Source organism: Opisthocomus hoazin, chromosome Z (genome assembly GCF_030867145.1).
Source record: "Opisthocomus hoazin isolate bOpiHoa1 chromosome Z, bOpiHoa1.hap1, whole genome shotgun sequence".
NCBI lineage: Eukaryota > Metazoa > Chordata > Aves > Opisthocomiformes > Opisthocomidae > Opisthocomus > Opisthocomus hoazin.
The window spans coordinates 62,376,638-62,389,907 of record NC_134454.1 but is presented as its reverse complement, the minus strand read 5'-3'; the positions used below and the strand labels follow the sequence as shown (position 1 = coordinate 62,389,907).

General features: G+C 43.1%; 1 protein-coding gene across 10 annotated transcripts in view; it reads right to left on the bottom strand.

Annotated features, from left to right (window-relative positions):
- Window positions 1-11,483, bottom strand: part of FAM174A (family with sequence similarity 174 member A) — a 53,255-nt gene extending 41,772 nt beyond the window's left edge. For 7 of the 10 annotated variants that reach the window (XR_012761870.1, XR_012761869.1, XR_012761871.1 and 4 more), the window contains exons 1-2: window positions 11,052-11,483; window positions 895-1,032 (exon numbers count right to left, since the gene is read on the bottom strand). Coding sequence is in view for 2 of the 10 variants with exons in the window: in XM_075410790.1 (XP_075266905.1) it covers window positions 895-1,032; window positions 11,052-11,329 (416 nt within the window). In the remaining 8 variants the exon portion in view is untranslated. Of the gene's footprint in view, window positions 1-675; window positions 789-894; window positions 1,033-11,051 lie in introns of all 10 variants that reach the window. The other 3 variants (XR_012761874.1, XR_012761875.1, XR_012761876.1) reach the window with 1 other exon arrangement.
- Between the last annotated feature and the right edge of the window lie 1,787 nt (window positions 11,484-13,270).

The following is a 13,270-nucleotide window of genomic DNA, read 5'->3' as shown; positions in this document are numbered from 1 at the left end:
TAAAAAAGACTGAACTTTTCACTTCAAGTTCCCGAATTGCATCCAAAGTTGTTTCCTGATAAACAGCAGAACACCTGATTTACTACTCTGATACTTTTAATTCATTTGAGACATCATGTACTGCACTTCTTGAATTGTTTTGCTTGGACTTTAATTCAGTTTCACATCAAACCGTGTTGAATCAATTCCTAGCTGTGACTGGCAGAATTCATCATTTTATCTCTTCTGATACTTGACCGTAGTCCCCACTATTTTACTATGTCTTTGCATTTGCAGTGTGATGACATTACTCAACAAGCAAAACTTTTTTTTAAGTTTGAATTGCATAAATTTAAGTTTGAATTGCTCATAATGTTTCAATGTAAGGACAATAAGGAAATAAAATAAAATTTTCCTGTATCTATGTAGTTTCAGAGAGTGACTTAAGAATATGAACTTTTCTATGCAGCAGTACCAAATCTAAAACTTGGTGCATGATTATCATCAAATAACTGCTGACTACTTTAGCAATGAGAAAGCAGAACAAAGCTGCTGCAAGCAGAACTCATATGAGAGAATACACAAGAAAAACTGAGGAGCCTCAAAAAAAAACAAAAAAGAGAAAGGTAAAAGCTAGTTGTCAACTTTAACATAAGCTTCAATAATGACACTGTATTTGTAACAAAAATATCCTACCTTCCTCTCCATTTCTCTCGAACTCACATGCTGAAGACAAATGATGTTTATCTTCTTGCCCACTAAATTCTTGCCCATTTAAAATTCAAGTGATCTGGACATCCCTTCTCCAACTACATGCATATGAAACACAGCAGTGAGCTTTCTCAGTGAAACTGCTTATCATCCATACTCCTTCACTTCTATTTCTAGAAGTATATTCAGCCTCTATATACAAACCTTCGAGGATGATTAGCATCAAATAGTGTTGTATCATCATCATCATCATCATCTTGCTCCAATGGGGTCAGCTCCATGTTTTCTATGTTTGTATCCAAAACTCCGTATCTTCGGGTTTTTCTGTTTCGCGTTCTGAGCCTGAAACATATTTTAAAACATTTTAGTTGTATAAATTCTTCTCTACTTTCTATTCCAACAATGTAAGAAAACTATGCCTTAAAATATAGCTATACTGATACTTACCATAAATTTTAAAAAACTCAGTGCATGTAAAGCGTACACACTTAACTCTATGAATTTCAGAGATTAGACAACTCTAAGTGTCAAGAGTTTACGTTAAGTGATTAAGGCCACAAAGAATGTTATCTGCAGTTTTGTACAGAATTACTGTAGTAAATACAAAAAGCCTATACAGGCATCTGGCAGCTAAATGCAAGAGTCAGCTAAAAACACATGCAAAAGCATACTTCTAGCAGATATTACAATGAGAAAAATGTTGTCCCACTATATATTCTCTTTGTGAACTACAAAACTACAGCAAAAATGTAACAGAAGTCATGGGTGACACTGAAACTATTTATTATCATTTGTGAAGTCTTTGATAGCTATGAAGTTAAAAATATTCTTTACAATGAGGGTGGTGAAACACTGGAACGGATTGCCCAGAGAAGTAGTGGAGGCCCCATCCCTGGAAACATTCAAGACCAGGTTGGACAGGGCTCTGAGCAACCTGATCTAGTTAGTGGTGTCCCTGCTCGCTGCAGGGGCGTTGGACTAGATGACCTCTAGGGGTCCCTTCCGACCCAAAATTTTCTATGATTCTATGATAATTACACTTTGGAATAAGAGAGAACTTGTAGAGTCAGTGACTTGTATGCTTCACAAAACGTGGAAGGAAGAGGCAGTGATTCACATTTCAGGATTAAGGCATAGTGCATATTGCAGATGAACAGATGGTTTGCATCTGCTTTTCTCACTTTCTGTGGCTTCTCTGCATGGCCCTGGGTCCCACATAAGCCTCTTGCACACTGAACCGTTCCATCTGGCTTTGCAGGACTACTCTTCTATGCATTGAATATGCCTTGCTCAAGTCTTTGAAACTCAGGTCACTAGCTACTCTGCAAACACTATGCAAAGGAGGCTGTTTACAAAATGCTGACACAGTCACTTTCAGCTACTGTATACTAGCAAACAGCAGCTACATGAAAGCTACTGCACTTAAAAGAAAAAAAAATATCTGCTTTCTTGGCATTTAGTGCTAAACTCAAAGGTAATAGCAGCCATTCCTTTTAGAAACTCTAGAATTTACAAATCCAAGTTCAGTGCCTAGGAAAGGTGCTTACAACATTCAGGAACTTCAGGACTGGATATTTCAGACCTAATAATCAAAAAGATTATTTATCTATGACATATTATGCACTATAGTATGTAATGTCATACTATTTATATTATACTATTATTATACTGTGCACAGTCATCTCTCTGCATGACACTGAGGTGCCACTTTAATCATCTTGTAAGAGATATCAAATACAATATTGAGACTCTATCAAATATAATATTGAGACTCTCAGCTTCAGATTCTATCCTGAACTCTGATGTGCTTAAATAATTTTTTCAATATGCTTCTTGGAAAAGATTTCACCTTTTCATACCACAACCCTTTTGAAAGATCACACAGCAGCATCCAGTCTTGGTTTAGACTGTAGTGCAGTTTATTAGACCTCCTTTTGGAACGCAAATGTAACCTTCTTCTGGTGGGAAGGGTATAAAATACATACCTTTATTCAAAGTGCTCCAGCCTCTGATATTATAAAAATAAATAATCAGCAAAATCATTTCCTCCACCCTCAACTATGATTTGAAACAGCAGCAACTGTTGTGCCAGGTATTTAAGTGATTTAGCACAACCTAAAGGACTTAACTTTATTGTTCAAAGCTAAGGCTAACAATGAAGACGCAAAATCCACCTTTCAGTTCAAGACAAAGTTCCTTCCATTTACTCGCTTCATTTTATCTGGCCATTAGTCCTCAACATAGAAAAAAATTGTATACTTCAAAGCACCACTTAGAAGAAAATTATAAAAACTTTCAGATGAAAGTGTGATGAAAAATATGGTTGGTTCATATATATTGTGTCTTTTGTATTTATTGAAGTAGTAGCTAAGCAACTGGCATCAGGACAAGCACTCCCAGATATACTAAAAGATTAGAAATTATTTTGTACACAAACAAAATAGGAAATGAAGGAGCGAAAGTTCACGCTATTTGTATAGTCAGTATTTCTGTCAGTTTCATTATACTTTTACTTTTTTTACTTAGTGGCTCAAAAAAATGAACCTGAGTTGCTACTGTGATTTGAGACTGTTGTAGCAAATGTTCAGATTGCAGATAATGCAAAAAAATCTTATCACAAGGCTGGCACAGATTTCTAGATTCAAACAAATGCTGTTGAAAAAAGGATAAAAGAATTATTTGTGACATGAAAACTTTCTCTATATACAGATTAGTCAAAAGACTAAAGCTAAAAGAATATTGGAGATGCTTCTGCAACAGACATGTACAGTCATAACTACGACACTAAAGCAGTGTCATGAGTGTTAACAAAAACTACCTTAAAACCTTCTACCCTGAGACCGTTAGGAAGCAAACCTAGGACAAAATCCCAATTTCACTGAAGTCAGTAGCACTCTCCATGCCCCTCCTGAACTTAACAAGGATATTTTTCACCTTTGTAGCTACTACAGATACCTTGGGGTCTAATAAGATAAAGTTGTGAAAATAGATTTAAAAGTAAATAAAAAGTTTCTACTTTCTCAGTCCCAATTTCTACTTGCTCAGTCCCATCCTTCCTCAAATACACCTAACAGCAGTAGAGGAATCCACAAGCAAATATGAACAGGTATTATCTGAGTCACATCAGAGATGGCATAAATAATAGACTGTTAAACTAAGAGGAGAGCTAAATAAGAGAAACTAAGAAATGTTGGTGTAAAAAAAAAAAAAGAAAGGCAGAAAGTATATTAAGAAAATGAGAATTGAAGGAAAAAACAGCTCATGTTTAGAAAACATCCAGTGCCTAAAGAAACATAAAACTGCAAGGGACTTGGGAGGGTGGGAAGTGTTGAAAAAAAACAGATTAAGGTAAAAGAAAGTCACTACATAACAAGTAATTTTTCTGAATGTTCATCTGTGTATCATATACAAACTTCTGAACATGTCTGTACCAGTGACAGAATAATCATTAAAAAAAGCAAAAAAACAACAGGGCAAGGTATCCTTACATGAAAGAATCTTCATTTTTACGCAAAGTCTTGACAATTCATTGATTTAGTTTTGTGCATCAACACATTGACAGAAGCTGCCGTATGCTCAGTGTCAAACACCTTTAACTACTTCAGTCAGAAAAGGCAAAATTCTTTCAAGCAACAAGAGTTCAAACACAACGCTTATCTAAATCTGTTAGCAAAAGGGTCACAGCAAGACTTGTCCATAATTCCATCCAGAAAATTAATTCAACATAATAAATTGTGTAAAATAATTTTTCCAAGGACCTTTCCATGTATTTTCTGTGTAGAAGATAGTGCTGTAGAATTTGCAGGATAAAGGCTCCTTATAAGCTGATGTAACTTAAACAGCCTCCAATAACATTCACCTTTTTTAGGTAAATTCTGAACAAAGGAGATATAAACGTAGCCTGAAACAACCTACACCCACCTCAGCCTATACCAGAAAGAAAAAAAAAACACTGTATGCACGAGAGCAAAAGCTAGCCAAAGAAAAATAGATTTGTGGTTTTGTTCTTGAAGATGGCTTTTCGATGCTAATAATCACACAGAGAAGCTACTGCTATTCATCAAGTCTATAATGCTTTCCGAAAAAGTTCAAGACTTCCTTATTCTACTGTCATATGATTCCACACCCTGCAAATTCAAGAAACTTGAATTAAATTTAAAAGGCTGGCATAAACCCACACTGTATTAGTGCCACGAGTGAAGTCCCACTCTAGGAGCATACTCAGCAATACCTTTTCTTAAAAGAACTGACAAATACAGCAGCACTGGTCTAACAGAATTACTTAGATAAAAGATTGACCAGAACTCACAACACATACACAGAATTTCCATCATAAGTACACACATCATATATGGGATACTCAGTGCACACTGCAAGCTTAACATATAAATGTCTCTAAATGCTGAAAAGACACGTTAGCACAAAATGACATTTTCCTTTAGTCATTTCCACCTATATAAGAGGAGAACAAACAAGCTATATTACACCATCCTAATTTGTCCAGGTATAAGGTACTACCCTTGCTGCAAGCCAAAAACACTTTAAACAAGATCAGCTCAATAAAGTAGCAACCGCTAATCACCCTGTCTTTTTAGGTAAAGTGTCTTCCTACTAGAAGCTTTTTACTGTTAGTAAACTTTACAACAAATCAATCTCTTCAATTCGTCACGCTTCAGCTTTACAATATTTTTTAGGATTCTGAGTGGCATGTGCCAATGAAATTGCAGCTCTCCAAGCACTTCAACCTACACACAAGGCAGTATATGCTTTCTCAAAAGTGAAACTCAAATTTTCTTGCTCAACAGTTACAGACTACTTTCAAATAGGTGGATAGCTTACGGGAAACACTCATAGCTCAGCAAAAATATCATAGAAGAGTTCAGTAACAGCCTGTGTGACAGAACTAAGTTTCATCTGTCCCAGAGTTTCATGCTGGGAAAGTTCCATACCGAAGTTTTCTCACAGCTTGTGCTACTCCACATTCCTTGTGATAATTCACACTCTCCATTAATGTGTATTTTTAACTAAATTCATTTTTCCTGAACTATGAGCTACGCCTGTTACAAAAAATATTCCCATCAAGTTATTACTTCAAGTTAACTAAGCCTTTCTTCTGTGGAAGGTACGCATGAGTTACAGATATCACACCCATGAAAGACACTCAGTAACCATCCTTCAAAAGTCTTATAAATAACTTCCTAGAAATTTGTTTTAAATAAAAATCACAATAAACATTTCATACCGAAACACACTCTGCATGTCTTACTTAGCATGCCAAATTATGTACCAGACTTTTCTCCAAAAAGAAGGAAAGCTATTTCACCTCATCTGCTAAACCTGTTTTCCCATCACCTTAGATAGACTGAAGATTTAAGAGAGTGCACTTCTTCCCGCATAAACATGGAGTGAGACCTTTGTCTGCAATAGGCTTTAAATTGAAAACCAAAACTCTGCAGACAGAGTAATACATACAAAAACTGAAAGGACATATGAATTGTAACTTTATCCTTTGATTGCATCATGAAGGGCAATCACACACATAGGTTATTTTATGCAAGTATCAAAACTAAAGAGGCAAAAAAGGCAGTAAAATTACACTGGTAGACTGAACAAGGCATCACTAAGTCTCGGTTTTCTTATTATTAGCTCTGATGGATCTGCTGTATGAACTTAGTGCTACATACTTTATTCTTTGTGAATCTTCTGTTATAAAGGAGCTTGATATATACCAGAATAAAAATCCATAAAAGCCAAAAACTTCTAATTGGAAGAATTAGCTGTTACAGCAAAGCAAACCTGTGCAAGCAAGACCTCCAGTCCAAGGAACTCTAGAAAAGACTACAGCTTCATGACAATGAAAACTTTTTTCCATCAAAGTAATTGGAGAAAACAAAAAAAACCTGTAACAATATCAACAATGGGGAAAAAAAACCCCACCCACTTTCTTACTGTAAGAATGGTAAAACAAGCAATGTGCTGCCCAGAGAGGTTGCAGAACCTGCATCATTAGAGATATTCAAAACTCAGCTGGACAAGAGCTGACCAACCTGCTGCAGGTGACCCTGCCATGAGCAGGAAATTGGACTAGACCATCTCCAGAGCCATGTGCCGGCCTCTGCCACTCTGGAAGTGTGGGCTAGATGAGTGGACAGTGAGGTGGATTGAGAACTGACTGAATGGCAGAACTCAGAGGGTTGTCACCAGCAGCGCTGAGTCTAGTTGGAGACCTGTAACCAGTGGGGTTGCTCAGGGGTCAGTACTTGGCCCAGTCTTGTTCAACTTATTCATCGATGACCTGGATGAAGAGTTAGAGTGTACCCTCAGCAAGTCTGCTGACGACACAAAACTGGGAGGAGTGGTAGATACACCAGAAGGCTGTGCTGCCTTTCAGCGAGGACAGGCTGGAGAGGAACCTCATGAAGTCGAACGAGGGCAAATGCAGGGTCCTGCACCTGGGGAGGAACAACCCCATGCACCAGTACAGGCTTGGGGTGGACCTGCTGAAGAGCAGCTCTGCGGAGGGGGACCTGGCTGTCCTAGTGGATGACAGGTTGACCATGAGTCAGCAGTGTGCCCTGGCTGCCAAGAAGGCCAATGGCATCCTGGGGTGCATTAGGAGGAGTATGGTCAGCAGGTCAAGGGAGGTTCTCCTTCCCCTCTACTCTGCCCTAGTGAGGCCCTGTCTGGAGCCCTAGTGAGGCCCTGTCTGGAGTACTGTGTCCAGCTCTGGGCTCCCCAGTTCAAGAAAGATGAGGAGCTACTGGAGAGAGTCCAGTGGAGGGCTACAAAGGTGATGAGGGGACTGGAACATCTGTCCTATGAGGAAAGGCTGAGGGAGCTGGACTTGTTCAACCTGGAGAAGAGAAGGTTGAGAGGAGACCTTATAAATGCCTATAAATATCTTAAGGGTGGGTGTCAAGAGGGTGGGGCCAAACTCTTTTCAGTAGTGCCCAGCAACAGGACAAGGGGCAACTGGCACAAACTGAAGCACAAGAAGTTCCACCTGAACATGAGGAAGAACTTCTTCACTCTGAGGGTGACAAAGCACTGGAACTGGCTGCCCAGGAAGGTTGTGGAGTCTCCTTCTCTGGAGATATTCAAAACCCACCTGGATGAGGTCCTGTGCAGTGCAGCCTGCTCTAGGTGACCCTGCTTTGGCAGGAGGGTTGGGCTAGATGATCCACAGAGGTCCCTTCCAGCTCCTACGATTCTGTGATTCTGTGACTTTCCATTTCAGTTGTCACAACTACCGACAAAACCTGCCAAACTAAGCTTCTGAGGGTATAAGAAGAGGTGCAATCATCCCAACTCTTATAATCAGGGGTTCAATCAACACGTTCCCATACAAAGCTAAAATGAAATTAAGTTTTTTTTTTCCTTACAGAGAAATGGCATCATCAAGAGTATCACTTGAGAAGGTCAATGGGAGATTGTTATAGTTTACATAACTACTCCCAACAAAAATTCATCTCCTCCATGGAGACAAGTTAAGCGTCAGCCATGTTAGCAAAGTTGTATCAGCTTGCACAATGTTCTCCTGAAAATGTACAATCTACAAAGAAAGCTGCATGGCTCTGAAAACAGAAAAATCGTACCTTTATCAGAATGTATAAAACTGATAAAGCAAGAGATTGCTACCGTCCTGAATCAGGCAAAGCTCTATCTAAAGGTATCTCAACAGAGAACAGCTAGATTTTCCAGATAACGTTTTTTACCAGAATGTGAAAAACTTTATTTTTTATTTTAAAAATACAGATCTTTCCTCTGAATAAATGAAGTTGAAGGGTGTGTATGTATTAAGTTAAAATAGAATATTTCAGTTGGAAGGGACATACAATGACCATCTAGTCCAACTGCCTGACCAATTCAGGGCTGACCAAAAGTTTAAGCATTGCATTATTCAAATGCCTCTTAAACACTGACAGCTTTGGGGCATCAACCACCTCCCTAGGAAGCCTGTTCCAGTGTTTGACCACCCTGTTGGTAAAGAAATGCTTCCTAACGTCCTGTCGAAAGCCATTCCCATGCATCCTGCCACTCGATATCAGGGAGAAGAGCTCAGCACCTCCCTCTCCAGTTCACCTTCTCAGGAAGTTGGAGAAAACAATGAGGTCACCACCCCTCAGCCTCCTTTTCTCCAAACTAGACAAACCTGGAGTCCTTAGCTGCTCCTCACAGGACACGCCTTCCAGCCCTTCCACCAGCTAGGTTGCCTTCCTCTGGACACATTCAAGGGCCTGAATATCCTTCTTAAATTGTGGGGCCCAGAACCGCACACAACGCTCAAGGGTGAGGCCATGCCACCACTAAATACAGCAGGATTATCATCTCTTTTGCCCAGCTGGTTCTGCTGTGTCTGATGCACCCCAGAATGCAGAGGTGTGCCCTCCTGGCTGTCAGGGCACATTGCTGACTCACACTGAGCCTGCTGTCAACCAGCATCCCCAGATCCCTCTGTGCAGGGCTGCTCTTCAGCCACTCCTCTTCCAATTTATATTTGTGCCCAGTGTTACTCCATCCTAGGTGCAGAATCCAGCATTTGGACTTGTGAAAATTCATGCCATTGATGACTGCCCAATGCTCCAGTCTATCTAGATCCCTGCAAGGCCTCTTATCCCTTGAGAGAGCCAACTGCACCTCCCAGTTTAGTATCACCAGCAAACTTACTAACAGCGCATTCAACTCCTGCCTCCAGATCATTGCTAGAAATATTGAGCAGAACAGGCCCTAGGACTGAGCCCCGAAGATCACCATTGGTGGCTGGCTGCCAGCCAGATGTAGCCCCATTCACTGCAGCCCTTTCAGCCCTGCTGTTCAGCCAGTTCATGACCCAGCGCAATGTGTACCTGCTCATCACACAGCTGGACAGCTCGCCCAGAAGGATGCCATGAGGAACAGTATCAAAAGCCTTAATAAAACCCACAAAAACTACATCCACCACCTTGCCTTCATCCACTAGGCTGGTGACCTAGTTGTAAGTTTGTACAAAGCCCTGAAGGTTTTATATCTGATAACAACACATACGGTTTTGTCCTGAGAAAATCTTTCAACATGGAGCTGGGAAGTTTTTACCTAAATCTTAAACTTGTTATACAACCATTGCCAAAAATATTTCAAATATTTTTTGCTCAAGTTCAAAAGCATCTATTCTGAATTTCAGAAGAAAGATGCAACAGAAAGATGCAGCAGAATTACAAAATAACAACATTACCTTTAGTCTTCCTGTTTACAGTACCACCTAGAAGACAGCACTCCAGTTTCAAGAGCAGAACAACAACTATTTATTTATCTGGCCTTCGTACTACTCAGAAATCCAAATCCAACAGGCTCCTGTTAGGAGGAACACGAACACTATGAAGTGCTCTTGTCCATTTTTACTTGCAAAGAAGATTATGCTGTTTCCTTTAAGACATTATATCATCAAGATACACATCCTAATGAAAATAAGATTGAAGGCTGCTCAAGAGTTATCTGTAAGAGCTATGGAGCAATCAGGATATCTTAGTTTACTTGGACTGTATGTCTTAGTAAGTGCTTCACATAGACCACCATCTTTCAACTACCTTTCTGGAATAAACAATGCAGCTACTGGACACAGTAACCACCAATCTATCTAACTACATTTAGAAGCACTTGCTGCCTAATGAATGTGCTTAATTCATAATCACACATTTGTGCCTTGCCCAGAAGAGTTCAGTTTAAGCATGAAAGAGAGCAAGTAAAACTGCAAGCACAACAAAACACACTGAGAAATACTGTAATTAACTGTAAAAGCACATGGAGTTTTGCAGTCAACAGTTTCCATGAGAAACATAAGGGCAGATGAACTGGTGGTACAAGCTTTTTAAGGGCCCTTTTTTCAAGCAAGCATGAAATCAGAGAACTTTATTGGGAAAAAAAAGCACAAAAGAAGGACGTTTACTAACAAAGAAGGGGAGATGGCCAAATTCAGTACCTCGGCGAGACAGAAGTTTGCAGACGGAAGAAAAACAACCCACAGAACGCACAAAATTAAACAGAGGTGAACTGATGCATGTCGGAAGTGGTAAGTCCGGTGGAAGAGAACTGGAGGAGCCCGGGAAAGCTCCCGGGGCTTGCCGCTGGCGTCAGCCGGCCGCGCTCCCCGCAGCCAGCGGAGACAGGCCCTGCCCACCGGACCCCGCCAGGAGCCGGCGGGACCCTGACAATCCACCCAGCCGGCCGGACCCGTCGCGGCGCCGGCGAAAGCAAGGCCGGCCCCGCCTCCGCGGCGGCGCGCTGCCTCCGCGCGGCGGCCCGGAGACGGCAGCAGCACCTCCCTCGCCCGCCCGCCCACCCGGTCCCCGCGGCAACGCTCCAGGCGGCGCGGCCCTCGCCCTCACCGCACGGTCCGGATCACGAAGTAGACGATGAGGGCGGCGCTGGCCAGTACCAGCACGGACAGGGCGCGCTGGGTCATGGGCTGACCCTGTTCGGGCGGCGCCGACACTTCGGCCAGGTGGCTGCTGTTGCGTCGCGTGACGCCCCCGCCGGCCGCCTCGGTGGGGCACGGGGAGGCGGTGGCGGCACTCCGGGGGGAAAGGGCCGCCACCTCAGCCTCCCCGCAACGGGCAGCCAGCAGCAGCCCCGCCAGGAGCCAGGGCAGCGGCGGCTGCCACATGTCGCCCTCTCCTCCCGCCGGCGCGGAGCCCGATCTCCCCTGCCGCCCCGCGCCGCCCAAGCGCGCCCGGCCCCTGCCACCGTCTGGCCGCCGGAAGCGGAAGCGTTCGCCGACCGACGCCCACCGCTACAATACAGGCGCCGGCACGCAGGCAGCTCTGCTCCCGGCTGCGGTCACGTGGCGTCGCGTGGCGTGGCGTGGGGTGGGGCGGGGCCCGGCGGCAGCAGGGACGCGGATTGGTTGGAGAGGGTGTGGGCTCCCCATGGCCGCCAGGGTCTCCGCCGCACCGGCGCTGCAGCGCGCCGCCTGCTGCCCGGGCGGCCCGCTCTCCTGCCGCCGCCCGCAGGCCGTTCCCGCCGGGCAACCGCCTGGAGAGCCTGAGCTGCGGCCGCGGCTCTCAGTCAGCGGCCGGGCCCCGCGGGCGTCTGTGGGACAGGGTCGGCGTGGGCTGGGTGCGTGGGGTGCGCACAGGGGCGTGGCTGCAGGCGGTGGTACTCGCCTCTGCCTGCTCCGCCTTTTGCCAGCTGGGCGGAGTTCTGACTGCCAAAGCTTGGAGGTAGGGTTCGTAGGTCGGGCTGTCATGGGACGCTGAGTTTCTAAGCCGTAGTGGCCAGGCGTTAAGATGCGGTGATGAGGCACCAGGTGCGTGATCTGCTCGGCTTTTCCTGTGTTAAGCCGTTATGCGAAAGGGTTAAGGAAAGATAAGCAAAAGGAGGATTTGGAAAATATTAGGGTCTGGAGACTTTGTCTACGGTTTTTGCTTCAGTTTAGGTCAAGTGGTGGAAAGATTAGGAAAGTGGTTACGTTTCAGCGGACCACAGCCCAAGGTGTTGGAGCAAGCAATACATAACACAGCTGGTGGACATTGATGAGCCTGGGAGGCAGGACCCTGGCTTAGGTTAGTGCTCTGCACGGGGTAAATCCACTGTGATGTTTGCTATGCTTGTGTCACATGTGTTCCTTAAGTAAATGCAGTTCTGGCAGGATAATCCTTTAATCGTTAGGGTCCATTATTAGTTTATTTTCTTTGACTCCTCTTCTGTGGACAGTAAGCTACAGCAAGGCTTTTGGGGGTCATATAGAATATGAGGAAATCCACAATGGCAGTGAGCTCTTCATTTGTCACAGTGTAGAAGGAAATGGATAAAATGCCAGAGTAGCAAAGAAGCCTCAAACAGTAATATTTCTGCAGTTGAACTAACATGGGTAACTACCAGATCTTGTGTGTGAGCAGACATGTTTTGATATCCCAGAGGCCTTAAGCTTTTCAGTTTCTCAATCATATCAGCTCATGTAGAATCACATATAGAAAATTTAAACATGATAAAATAAACTATTTACAAGTTTAGCTGCTAGTTAAGTGGGAAAGCAAGTTCAAGGTCTTGTCTCACATAACCAATGAGACAGGTCGGAAAGGGTGAAACTGTTTTAAATAGCATGTGTGCCGTTTAACTATGTTCTGTATGTCTTCTTGAAAAATCATGGTCCTTTTTATGCGAATATTCGTTCAGATGCTTTGAACAACAGGTTTTGCTGAAGGTGCAGAAGGGACCATGTAAGTAAACTTTCTTGCTAGCTTTTTCCATGATTTATAACTTTGATAGAGCTTGACTAATTCGGGTTCCCTCACCCCCAATTTCTATCAGGCTTCTTCTTCCCCATGAATTCCCTTGAGGTGTATTTCTTTCTGACAAGTCCAAGCAACTGCTTTCCAGCACAGTGGCTTATGACTGAGGAAAGTGTTGTATTCAAATGTCAGGGAGGAATACTTTGTAGAACGTTGGTCATTGAAGTTGAACTGTCCATGATGCATGGATTGTGTAAGATACAACAGTGCTGGGATACTCACTCAGGAGAACGTGGCAACATACTGCATGGCAACCTGTATGCCAGATGCAAAGCATAAGGAAAAAAAGGCATTGTCTCGGTCAGTGAAGACTA